General features: G+C 39.6%; 1 protein-coding gene across 9 annotated transcripts in view; it reads right to left on the bottom strand.

The window, feature by feature from the left end:
• The window catches only part of STARD13 (StAR related lipid transfer domain containing 13), a 531,510-nt gene that overhangs the window by 167,064 nt on the left and 352,096 nt on the right, over positions 1–12,350 (bottom strand). For 3 of the 9 annotated variants that reach the window (XM_073894699.1, XM_073894707.1, XM_073894708.1), the window contains exon 1: positions 7,941–8,200. The exons of the other annotated variants lie outside the window; for them this stretch is intronic. In XM_073894699.1, the coding sequence (XP_073750800.1) occupies positions 7,941–8,109 (169 nt within the window). In that variant the 5' untranslated portion in view covers positions 8,110–8,200. Of the gene's footprint in view, positions 1–7,940; positions 8,201–12,350 lie in introns of those variants that run through there. 9 annotated transcript variants of the gene reach the window in all.

Here is a 12,350-nt window from a genome sequence, read left to right as displayed (position 1 = left end):
AGCCCTCTTTAGGGGTGCCTGGGTGGCTCAGTTGTTAAGCATCTGCCTTTGGCTCAGGTCATGATCCCAGGGTCCTGGAATCAAGCCCCGCATCGGGCTCCCCACTCCGCAGGAAACCTGCTTCCCCCTTCTCCCACTCCCCCTGCTTGTGTTCCCTCTCTCGCTGTCTCTCTCTCTGTCAAATAAAAATCTTTAAAAAAAAAAAAAGCCCTCTTTAGCTCAAAATACTGACAGGTAAATTAGTTACTTGCCCAGTTTCATTACAATCTCTACTCTTTTCCTCTACACTGTTGGCCCTTGTATTTTATCAGAGTGTTAGAGAGGCAAGGCAATGCAAATCATTGGTATTTTAGTCAGCTCTGCCTCTGTCAGACTTTCAAAATTGTCAGGATTCCTACACCTTGTGAGGGAAATCATTTGAGAATCTAGCCAGATATTTTGGATGTACTTTTTTGATTTCCTTCTTTTTTTTTTAACAGCATTAGCATGTTCTGTAATTTTCAGTTATTTTGCAACTGGTCCACTTAAATTCCTTTAGATTCTAAATTTAAAAGAGAGAAAGAGAGAATTCAGGTCTTTTCAAACAACAGTGTACAAATTGTCATGGTAATCTGTGTGCCTGTCCTACCCTAGATGGCCCTGTTCTATAGTGATTGCTATGGTCCTGGGTGGCTTTACAACATGGGGGTGCGGGCTAGACAGCAAGGCCAATTCCCCATGCATTCTGTTGTAACTTCTTTACATTTTGTGGATTCTCTCCAAAAGTATCATTCATAATGCAAATGCTAATGTGCTATCTCTTTGCCAGCACAAGGAAAAATACCTTAAGAATATATTTGCAGGCTTCCTGAGAAACTTGTAAGCGCCTTATTCAACGAAATCAAACAAACTTGACTAATTAAAATGACCTATTACCTATTAATTCACTTTATTCTGTCATACTGACAGAGACTTTGCAGTAACCAAAGATACGTTTGGAACAGGAAGTCAGAAATGGCTTTGAGACACACTCATCAATGCCTGAGCCTCAGAGAGTCCACATCCCACATCACTGATAGCCAAGGAGAATCTGACACTGCTGAAGAGTTTCCTGTTTCTTTCCTGTGGCGCAGGGACTCCACTTCCCAGAAGTAATGGAATATCCTGAATTAGCTGCGATAATAGCAGACCCCTTTGGAATTTGCCCAAGGGCTTCAGCCTTATCATGGGTTAGACAAATCCAGAGCCAAAAAGCACTAATTTCTTTCTTCTGGCCCACCAGAACCTATCTTGTAGAGTTATTTGAAGACTGGTTGCATTCCTGTTAGAATTATTTACTCGGCCCATATACCTAGACCTTCGGTTTTCTGCCCGGCAAAAGCGCAGGAGCTACCTACTCAGGTTAGAATCTTCTTTTGGTTGTTAATTTTTATAAAGAGATGTCCATCCTGTCTTTACCCAGTTGATTTTTAGAGTATATGGAGCTAGCCTTATTTGGAAACAAAAAGTATCTGCAATTTACTCTCCAAAATATAACCTCATACTACCTATTGCCCAATCCATGCAAGAATATAGTCAAAGAGAATGATCTTCCAGGCCCGGAACCCTCCTAAATCAGTTTTTCCAAAACATGTTCCCCAGGGAAAGTGGTTTTATAAGATGTCACTTCCTGCTGTCCGGTGAAAAATGGTTTCATGATGAAATATACCAGTTTAAACAAAGTTAAATTACTTTCTGCAGGATTTCTCTGAGCCTTTCGTAAGTGTGAATTTCCAAAAAGGGAAAGAGGATATAGCATTTCCTTACTTAACCACAGAAACATTTTTCCCCTGAATATCTAACAGGACTAGTCTTCTGTGAAGCCAACTGAGAAGCTATCTCTAGATAGTCTCCATACTATTTAGAGATTAAGCCGGAGAATCAGAGTGCATACCTGAACCTCCTTGTTCTGAGCCACTCACCCCATGCCCAAATATTTTTATTGAATTATAATTTGTTGTTATGACCCCGGTACAGTGGGATGCTACAGGAAACTTGCAATTGAATTCACTGTAGGAATGTTTAATTCATCTACTACATCTTGTAGAGTTTCCTTTATGAGATTTGTATGAGAAACTGCTCTCCTATTCAAGTTCTTGGGGGAAAATTCTCCCAAACATCAGGTACCAGGAAAAGCTGTGTGGTATGCTTTTACCATGGACGTGACAAATCTTCCCCTGATCATGTTCACCTCTTTGCTTAAATCTGGGAAGCTCAGGCTATAATTTATAGATCACTTTTAGTAATTATTCAGTGTCTTATGTTTCATATTTTTATGTAATATCTCTCCCTAGCTTTATCATATTAATTAACCTATATTTTTCTTTATCCGATTTATCTTTTTATAACCTTAACTGAATTGAATAGTCTTTTATCCACTACTTCAAATCCTTTAGATAATGCATTAGAATGTAAATGAAAATATGTTGTCTTTACCCACACCAAAATCATATTCAGACTGCCCCTGAGGAGACAGAAAATGATCTTCTCATGATCCTTCATTCAAATACCATCTATACAATTCATGGTCTCCTATCTTCTTGTATCTTCTTCCTTAGACTTGCCAGTGGGTTCTCATACCTCATGAAATGTAGAGATGAGGCACATTCTCATGAATGACCTGCCTCCATTAAATCCCAATTGATTTATTGACCTTTTTATAGAGGTTTACCAGAACCCACTTATCATTTTCTCTCTGTCTAATTTGCCTGGGTCATCAACTGGTGTTGCTTAGACTTAGAAAATTCAGAAGCACTGCCCATGATTAGGTGGCTAAGAAAATGAGGAAGCTTGCATTATAAGAGTGGACCAGGGCCCAGAATTTACATAGAATTAAAGCACTGACTCTGGGGCAAAGAGGAGGAAAAAAAAAATGAATCTCTATTCACTTAAAGTAATATCACAAAATCCAAATTTGGCAACTGCCTGCATCTGGGATGTGTGTTTATAAAATTAGAGCTAATAAAAGCTGTGACGTGAAGCTTTGGATGTCTCAATTTGGTTAAAGTAAAACTCTCAACTTTTACGTGTGTACAAGCATGTCGCTCTTTGCTAATTTCCCTCCAGTACTTATTTCTGAACTGCTCACATTTTTAATATTTTCATATGTGATAACTTCAAAAATGTTACTCACAGTTCATTGACTTAATTTACTGAACAGATTTTCCTGTAACTTTCGGTTACACAGTATCCTTTGTGGACAGGCCCATCAGTCACCAGTAGGGAACAGAGAGAGGCTCTGATTCACGAAATGTGAATTTCCGACAGTTGCCACTTTTTTTAAGAAAGAACTTGAGCAATACATGACTGATGCATTCTCACCCTGTTTTTGTGTTCTATCTGTCTTTCTGCCAGTGTATCCACCCTCCGTTTCTGAAAGTAGCTAGGGAAGAAAGTACTAAACACAGAGAAAGGGCAATTCCCAAAGAATAAATGACTGTTTAATTTCCGCAGACACTCTCCAGTTGGTGAGGGGCTTACCCACCAGGATAAGCAAGGCCACCGCTTAGGTCGGGCAAATTCCCAAGATGCCACTTGACCTGATGGAGTAATGAGAAAGCCAGAACATCACTAATGGCCCAGTTCCATTCCCTGGGAACATAAGGAAGGCAGTTTATTCCACTCTAGTTAAGTTCAGCTCAGGTGCAATCTTTAAAAAGAGTCTCAGATAAAAAGTCAATGAAAATGCAAATCCAACATTCCTCTAGTTGCAAAAAATTTTCTACATTCTGTATTTTCCATCAAGAGAAGAGGTCTTTTTTTGTGAGAGCCGGGGACACACACACACACGGATGGACATGCTCTGATCCTTACAGTCATTGCAATAGGCTGGGTACTGCAATAACTCCATTTCACAGGCCTGGACTGCAGAGAAAGAAAGGTTTTTACAAGTTGCTTTACAATTATGGGTTATAAGGACATTTAAATAGTCCACAAGACTGGACATCCTAACGTTCCTATTAAATTGATAACGAGAGCATTAAACAGGTATCAAAGAAACATGTCCAGGTAGATATGAATGACATAATAAGAAAAATGTAAATAAGAATTGTCTCTCTTCCTTAAAAGAACACCTGTTCTCCTGAATCCTAGAATTTTAGAGATGATGGGAACTTCACGTTTATTTAATCCAAACCCTTCATTTTATGGAAGAAGGAAAGAATGCCTGGAGAAGTTGTGACTTGCCCCCGATCACACAATTAATTAGTGACAGCTGTAGAACTAAAATGTGATTTCCGCTTTATCATTTCCTTGACCAGTTGTAGAAAAATTATAAGCCACTGATTTATTCCACATTAGAAAACTGCTCTGTTTCCTTTTCAGCTTCTGTTATTTTAGGTTTAAGTTTCCCTGCTTTGCACACTCTTGTTCAAGGAGTTACTGACTCAACCACAACTTAACCACTCTGGACTTGAGGACCACGAAGAAACCTGAGAAATCACAGACTGACCATTTTATTTTCTCATCAAGAAGCGAAGGCCCAATGAAGTTCCGAAATTTGCCAGGGTAAAAGAACGAGAGTGTCTAGATAAGAGCCTGCATCCTGGTCTCCTTTTTTTCTGGTTCGGTGAACTTGACTGCAATGGGATCCATATCGTGCCATTTTAAGCATTTAAAATAATTTTAAAAAATAGTTTAATAGCAAGACGAATTCTTTCACAAAGCAAATAATCACATTTATGTATTTTCTTAGATTTGGATCTTCCGACTAGCATGTGTGTGAGTCGATAGGCTTTCCGCACAGTGCACATGTAGGCAATACATCATAGCCATCAAATAGTGACATGAGATCCCAATTCTCCCTTCCTGTGGCCTAACATGCTCTTCTTTCGCCTCCCCAGCATCCTCCCTCTTGTCCATTCCCAAGTGCCTGCTAGTAAGGGACATAAAGACCATTATTATTTCCATTCTCTCTCCATACAATTTCCTCATTGATTCAGCAAGATTTTGGGGTAGGGATTATGGGCAGTATGACTTATGATAAACTTGCACTTTGCAAAACAACACACCATCTTAAAGTTCTCTTTTAAAGGGACTCAAAATTCCAGAACTATAAAGAAGGCTAGAGAAATGATGCATGTTATTTTGGAGCATACCATAAGATGAGCAAGTTTAGATTCATCCTGGGTTTGAGCAACTAATTCTGATCCTATGCATCATCAAAGATTCCTTTATTTCTCCTCTTTGTTTTCCCTTCCCCTGAATGTATCTGCCGTTGAATCATGTCCATGCCATTCAATGATTAGCTCACTGTAATGAGGTCAGTGGGGAGCAACTTACTCTTGTTTGCACTGTTCCCAACAGCCAGGAGAGATTATGATCATAAGTAATAATGCCCCAAATTATATTAATACTATGCTAAATTTTCCTTGAAAGATCAACAGTAGAGTAAGGTAAACAATTTTGCTGATGTTGCTGTCATTTCGATACGGATATGTGAACTACAAAAAATAATGGTGTTATTAATTTAATATGCACTTGGTAAGCTTTAATTGAATGATTAGTAAAATAACTTGACATCATGCACTTTTGGACACTAACTGTTCAAGAAAGGTAAAACACACAGCACGTTGCTTCCATCAGCGAAATAAAACCTGGAAATCTCATTGTGAGTGACCAATTCTGATTCTGTCAAATGGCTCAGTGAGGCATTCTGAGTAGAAAAGACTGAAATGTCTCTGGTATATTACAGACTCTAAAATCAACCACAGGTCCAATACTTTAACACTCAAAAATCAAAAACAGTTTAGTGTATCGAAAAGTATGGGCTTCAGCGTTATATTCAAATACCAGCTCCTACTATGTAACCTGAGAGAAGTTACTTGACCTGTATGTGCCTCTGTTTTCTTACCTTTAAAATGGGTATAATAATAGTTCGTACTCCTGGGATCTTTTTTTTTTTTTGAGGGTAAAATAAATTGAAATATATATATAAGGCTCTCAGAGCAGTGCTTGAGACATTATAAAGCCTCAATCAATACTCTCTACCATTACAGTGAAGCGATCTAATAATACAGTAAACCCAGTAAAATCGTTTTGCTTCTGCTTTCATAATGGTTTACTATACAACTGTATGATATCAACAAATGATGAGTTCCCAATCACTGGACTGTTGGAATTCCTTCATGGCTCCCTCTGATCTTCATTATCACTCTTAATTCCTAGCCATTCATTGGCTTCAGACATCCTATTGCTCAACACAGAAAGGTGAGAATGCTCACATTTTCCATTTAGGCAAATGAAACATAAACTCAGAGTATAGGTTCAATGATCATGCGTGTGTTCATAACTTCAAATCCTCAATGGGAATACAACTTTCATCCCAAAAGAACATCAAGAATTTTAATGAAATAAATTATTGTAAATATATTTAAGGAGATCCGCGAAGCAACTTCAGACTATTTCTATATGCACTGTTTCCAACACGATACACTTTATATGCATGCTGAAGAACATTTACTGAGTGTAGATTATGAATCATCATCAAACATTTGTTAAGCCCCTATGTCCATAGTGATGATGGCATCTGATAAAGTACCATTGTCAGAGATCTCTAGAGGTAAAATGAAGCTGGTTTTTACTCTAAGCCTAATGTATTTTTAAATCAAGCCACAGGGAAATAATTACTTTTGTTTCTATTCAATCAAGACCTGCACACAGAGTTTATGGAATGACATAATATCCTTCCTGAAATCAGACTGGTATGTAGGACCAGTATCCTTCACACATAACCAGTTCCTGAACCTTTACAAACAAATCCTAATTTCCAAGGAAACAATCTCATCAACTGCTACTCGCGAGAATACATATTGTTCCTTTTGGAAACATTACAATAAGATTTTCACGATTACAAACCCCAACTTCCCTTCTAAAATTCAATATAATCTTAAATTCATGTATTGAAGTGGAAATTGTATTTGTATAATGGCTCTAGAAATTGCTGGTAAATTTTGTATCACCAATATAATAATTCAGTTATTTTTTTTGTTTCAGTCCAGGAGGGGTTGGTCATAAACTTTGTAAACTTATTGTGATCATGTGGGTATTATGTGCGTGTCTTTTAAATGAGCACCAGTGAGGGGCTTCCTGGGAATGTTCATTTTCGAGCTTCTACAGACCTACTCTAAGACAAGGAGCATGTTTTAACTATTGTTGGAGAATGACCAGTTTTAGTGATGTCCAGACTGTTGATCTACTTTACTTTTACTTATTATTATTATTTTTTTTTTTTTTGCAGAGAGTAAAAAGGAACATCTAGCAGCTTGTAATCAATATCCTCTTCTTTCTGCCTCAGGAAGCTGGTAACTTCTAAGCACAGGCCACAAGCTTTGTTTTGAATTTAACAGACACCTTTATCCTTTACCAGAAAAACAGTATCAACAAATCAGAGGCAACTACTGGCATAAGCATACAAATAGAGGATGCGATTCTAGTTGTCAGCCCAATGGCCTTAAGGACAGAATTCTAACTTTCCCTTGTCACTGGCAGTGTTCTAAAGAATCTGGGCAGGGTGCAAGTCAGTCCCCTCCCACCCCCCAATTAAATAAACAAATGTCCAAGTTTTAAATGTGACAAGAGTGTGAACAACCTGCTGAAAAGTTCCTAAAATACACACTGAGTAAACCTGTCTGGTTTATTGTGTTGGCACACACAAATTTTGGAAATAGATGATACACCGTCCCAGCTACCGTGAAGTTTTCTGTGCACTTCATGTTGAGTTATGTGGCAGCTAAGTGCTGTCACTGTTTGCTTAAAACTGCTGCCTGAAGTTATTTCTAAAAGTTACATGCAGCGTGGCATAGAAATCCAATGTAGTGTAAAGTGAAAACAACAATGTAAAAAAACAAAAACAAAAACCTGGGTTAGCACGAAATAGAGACACAAATCAGAATTCGCAACAGTCTGCCACTCTGGCCACTCACCTTGTTGAATTTTAGTCACTAGCTGATGGCGTGCTAGAATCCGGCTCATCCTGTAAGGAGAGCGTCTCGCAGTCTGATCAAATCGCAAGTACATCTCCTGGCCCTCAGGTGTCATGGAATTTAGATAGTAGCAGCCTGAAGCTGGGGTCCTGGGGCCCTGACTGAACATCTCGGCCACCTCAGTCTGCCCTGTGGCTGTTTCCGTCTGTCTCCAGTCTCAGTTAAAGAGCAAGGCACCAAGCCCAGCGGAGCTCCACAGAGCAGGCGATTTTTAAAAAGAAAAAGGAGTGCCAAAAGCCACAACTCAGAATTCCAACCCCCGGCCTTCACGTGACCTCGGGCAGCCAATCCGAGGAAGCGAGGAGAAAGGGAACGGACACAGTCAGCCCTGAGCCCGAAGCCCGGCAGTTCCAGCGGCTGAGGTCCCCCCACGGTGCTGAAGGCAAATGCAAGCGTTTGCCATGCCCCTGAGCGCACTAAGCGCCAAGAAGCAGCACTCCCTAAAAGAGTTAAAAAGAGAAGGGTAAAAGAAAAGGCTCTAGAAGAAAAATAAGCCCTAGCCACAGATTGACTTTTCGGCTGTAAAAGTTAGAGAGAGCACATTTGCTTTTTCCAAGGCAGCCGCCGCCAGGTAAAAAAACGGAGGTGATAAACGTCTTAAATGAAAAACTACTTCAAATAAGCATAAACAGCTGAGTATGGTACCACCCTGCATTACAAAGAAATGAATCAAATAAAGCTCTTCCAGGGAAAAATAAACTTTCAAGGGCTTTAACACCCGGAGTAAAAACACTACAGATTCCTGACCTGCAGTGGGGAAGCCGAGAGCTCTTAGAGATGACTGGGAGAGGCAAAGGGCATAAGCAAGCATATTGTGAAGTATGTGTTCCCCTGTAATTTTCCTACTTCCCCCATTTTTAATCACCAAGAAACAAAAGAGTTATGAAGTACCTACCCCATTTAAGACAGTGCTGGGAATTACTGTAAAGATTAGGGTTTATGCAAAGGTACTGTCGTCAAGCTGAAGTTATACAAAAGCTTAAGGCTTTCACAAACCTTAGGTAAAAGGTGTCTCAAAAAAGACACGAAGACAGTGTTGGGGAAGCAATGTTATTTTTGACTCTGGTGATCACAGCAGGCCCCAGAAGGAGAAGACATTCCAGTGGGCTTTAAAAAAAAAAAAAATGGGTGGGATTCTGACAAGCAGAGGCAGAGGAGGGCTTTGCAGGAGGGTCTCTGCCCACGTGCGGAGATCAGGAGCCAGAATGTGTGTTTAAGGAAACTGTGAATAATTCAATTTGGCCCTATCCGAGTATTCATATGGGAATAATTAGAATCCCCCCCCCATTTTTCCTCTTTAATATTATTTGATGTGAAGAGAAAAAGTCCATAGAAAACATTATTGAATTCTGAGCCTGGGGCTAAATGAATAAAGTTCTTTGAAAAAGAAACATATGGCCAAGCTGTTCTTACATTCAGTTGACTTAAACTGAAACATAGCTTGGCCTGCGATTTATAGTCCTCATGACAAAAAAACTCTCAATTAAAAGTTTAATGGGACGTAAACTAGGACCCCAATTCTCGTTACTGTGGCTAGCGGTGGTCAACCCTAACACCTTTCCCTGCGGGAACTTTTGCTGGCCCAATTCTGACTGGGAGCTCATCTCGCACAACTACCCTACTCCGTAAATGAACAGAGCCTAGAGTAGAACACACTCTCTCTCATGGCAGTTGTGAGCCCGTCCTGATAACTATGCCAGAGGGGCCAAGTGTTAGGTTCTCAGTAGCATCACAGTAGAAAAGGAAAGATCTCACTGGACTGTATTGTTCTCTTTCCATTCTTATTTAGGGTTTGGTCAGAGTTTTGCTGTTCCAAGGCATCTTTTGTGGAAGGTGACAGGGATCTAAGGTCTAGTGACTCTGGTATACCAACAGCACGGGGTTAGCACTACACTTCAACATTAGATGCCTGTAGGGCTCGTTCCAAGCTCAGATCCAGCACTGGTTGCCATCTGATGGAGATGCTAGTGTCAGGTACTTTGTGCATGTGCTTTTGTTCTGATAGTCCAACATTAGGGACATCCCTGCTGTTACACAAACATGTGTTCAAGCCAGACACCTGGCACTTCCCACTTTTCCACTGGGAGAGAATGTAAGGAGGATGGAGAGAGAAAGAAGACCATGGAACTTAGGAGGAACTTGGGCTATGTTCCAAAAGCCAAGCAAAGGGAAGGAAAAGGCAGGAAATAATATCTCGTTGTTTTATAGCTGTGAATAACACTTAAAGATTGGCCATTCCCAATGCCAACCTGGTAGTTCATTAGCGACTTGGCTACATTTTAAAAATAAATGGAATGATTCTCTCTGAGAAGTATTGCAGTGTATCATGGCCAGTTTAGTATTAAAAAAAAAAAAATCACAATGCCTCCCTTCTGCATTGAAAGTCCTGAGGTGTTTTGTTCTGAAAATGTCATTGACTATGTATCCTTTGACATATAGGTAAAGATGTATCCTTTGATATATACATAAAGAGATGCAACAATATGAAGCATAGTATTTCATAGGAGAATGGCAACGAAGAACAAGAGTTAAATGTAAGTTAAGAAAAAAAGGGAAATTTCTATTCCCTGATTAAAAGAAAGACAACTTAGAATAGAGCCTAATTTTTCTAAAAGTCAGTGTACGTTTTAATAAGGGGATCTACGAAGGATTATGCAGCAGCATTTCTGTCTCTAAGTTTTCAAGTAGTAGCTATAAATCCATGCAACTGCTCTCCATGTTTTTGCCATTTCAAATGTCCAAAATACCATATTTAAAGCAGATAAGTAACTGCTTTCTTACTAGCACCCTTAATGCCTTGTTTTATGCTAATGTATTGCTATGAAACCCATGCCTTTTTAATGAATGTTTTCTCATTATTTGGTCCTAGTGATCACATAATAACCACTGGGTGGGCAGTTCTGTTCTGTTTGTTGTAAATGTCGAAGCGAGAAACTGCTGATAATCTATCTTCCCTGGGCTGATAAGGTCCTCCATGCATCTAGTTGAGAGAACTCTTCGTTTTCACCGGTGAGTGAGTGAGCACCAAAGAAATCAGAGAGAGGGAGAAAGGGCTGAAAACCCAAGTGTATCTTTCAAGATTGATGCTGGATTCCTTCCTTTCCAATTCCTTTAAAAATGAAGAAAATGGATGGCACTAGCTTTTAGTTTTCACCTCTTTTCCTCTTTCCTACTTTGGTCAAGAGCTATCCTCACTCATATTATTTCAGGGATGGGATAAACAGATGAATATTGGGACCCAAAGAGAGCAATTAACAGAGAAGGGGAAGGGGCGTGCATCCAACTCAATTTCAGTTCAGGTCGTGATCTCAGGGTCATGGAATCGAGTCCCACATTTGGCTCTGTGCTCAGAGTGGAGCCTGCTTGGGGTTCTCTCCCTCTCCCTTTCCTCTCTCTCTCTTTCTCTCAAATAAATAAATAAATCTTAATAATAATAATAAAAAAAACAAGGAAGGGAGAGGGGGGAGGGACTAACAATGCTGAACACCTTCTATGTGCCAGTCACATCTTTAATTAATGTCCACAGCAAACCCCTGTGGTATCCTATTTTATAGAAAAGGAAATTAAGACTCCCAGAGGTGAAGAGATGTCCTAGGTCATATAGCAACCAAGTGTGGAGACACTTTCTATCTCCTAGCTGATGATATTTGAACTGTTTCCACTATCACACAAACTGTGGCACTGAGAGTGTGCTGGGGAAACTGGATAGGGGAAAGGATTTTCATAGGATATTTTGAAAATCGTCTTAATCCTGTTTAATTAGTGCATGTGATACTCGAATGCCTAAATGAAAATATAGTGGACCCTTAGATACCACAGATTTATTTGTGGGGATCTACTTCCGTGCAGATATTTTTCAATAAATATATTGGAAACATTTTTGGAGACTTGGAACAATTTGAAAAAATTTGCAGACAAACCACATAGCCTAGAAATAGTGAAAAAATATGAAAATATTAAGTATTATTGTAAGAATACAGTATATAACACATACAACATACAAAATATGTGTTAATCAACTGTTTATATTACTGGTAAAGCTTCTGGTCAAATAGGCTATTAGTAGTTAAGTTTTCGGGGAGCCAAGTTATATGTAGACTGCACGCGGGTAGGTGCTCCTAACCCTAACCCCTGTGTTGTTCAAAGGTCAACTGCATAGCATGGGATGGCTAAATTCTTGTAGTGGATGAGGTGTAGGTGTCTGGAGAGCAAGCTACACAGCCCAGAGCCTTTAATTAACCAGTGAGAACCATGGACCCTCTTAGAAGCAACCCAAGGCTCAGAACTGGAGACCCACCCACTCCCACCCCAATCTTAAAGTGCAGAAGCAGTTTGACTGTCTTTTTGTTT

The sequence above is a fragment of the Callorhinus ursinus genome, unplaced genomic scaffold, assembly GCF_003265705.2.
Source record: "Callorhinus ursinus isolate GAN/ISIS: 27379988/994484 unplaced genomic scaffold, GSC_fseal_2.0 scaffold7, whole genome shotgun sequence".
Classification (NCBI taxonomy): Eukaryota; Metazoa; Chordata; class Mammalia; order Carnivora; family Otariidae; genus Callorhinus; species Callorhinus ursinus.
This window is presented reverse-complemented; position numbering and strand designations above follow the sequence as displayed.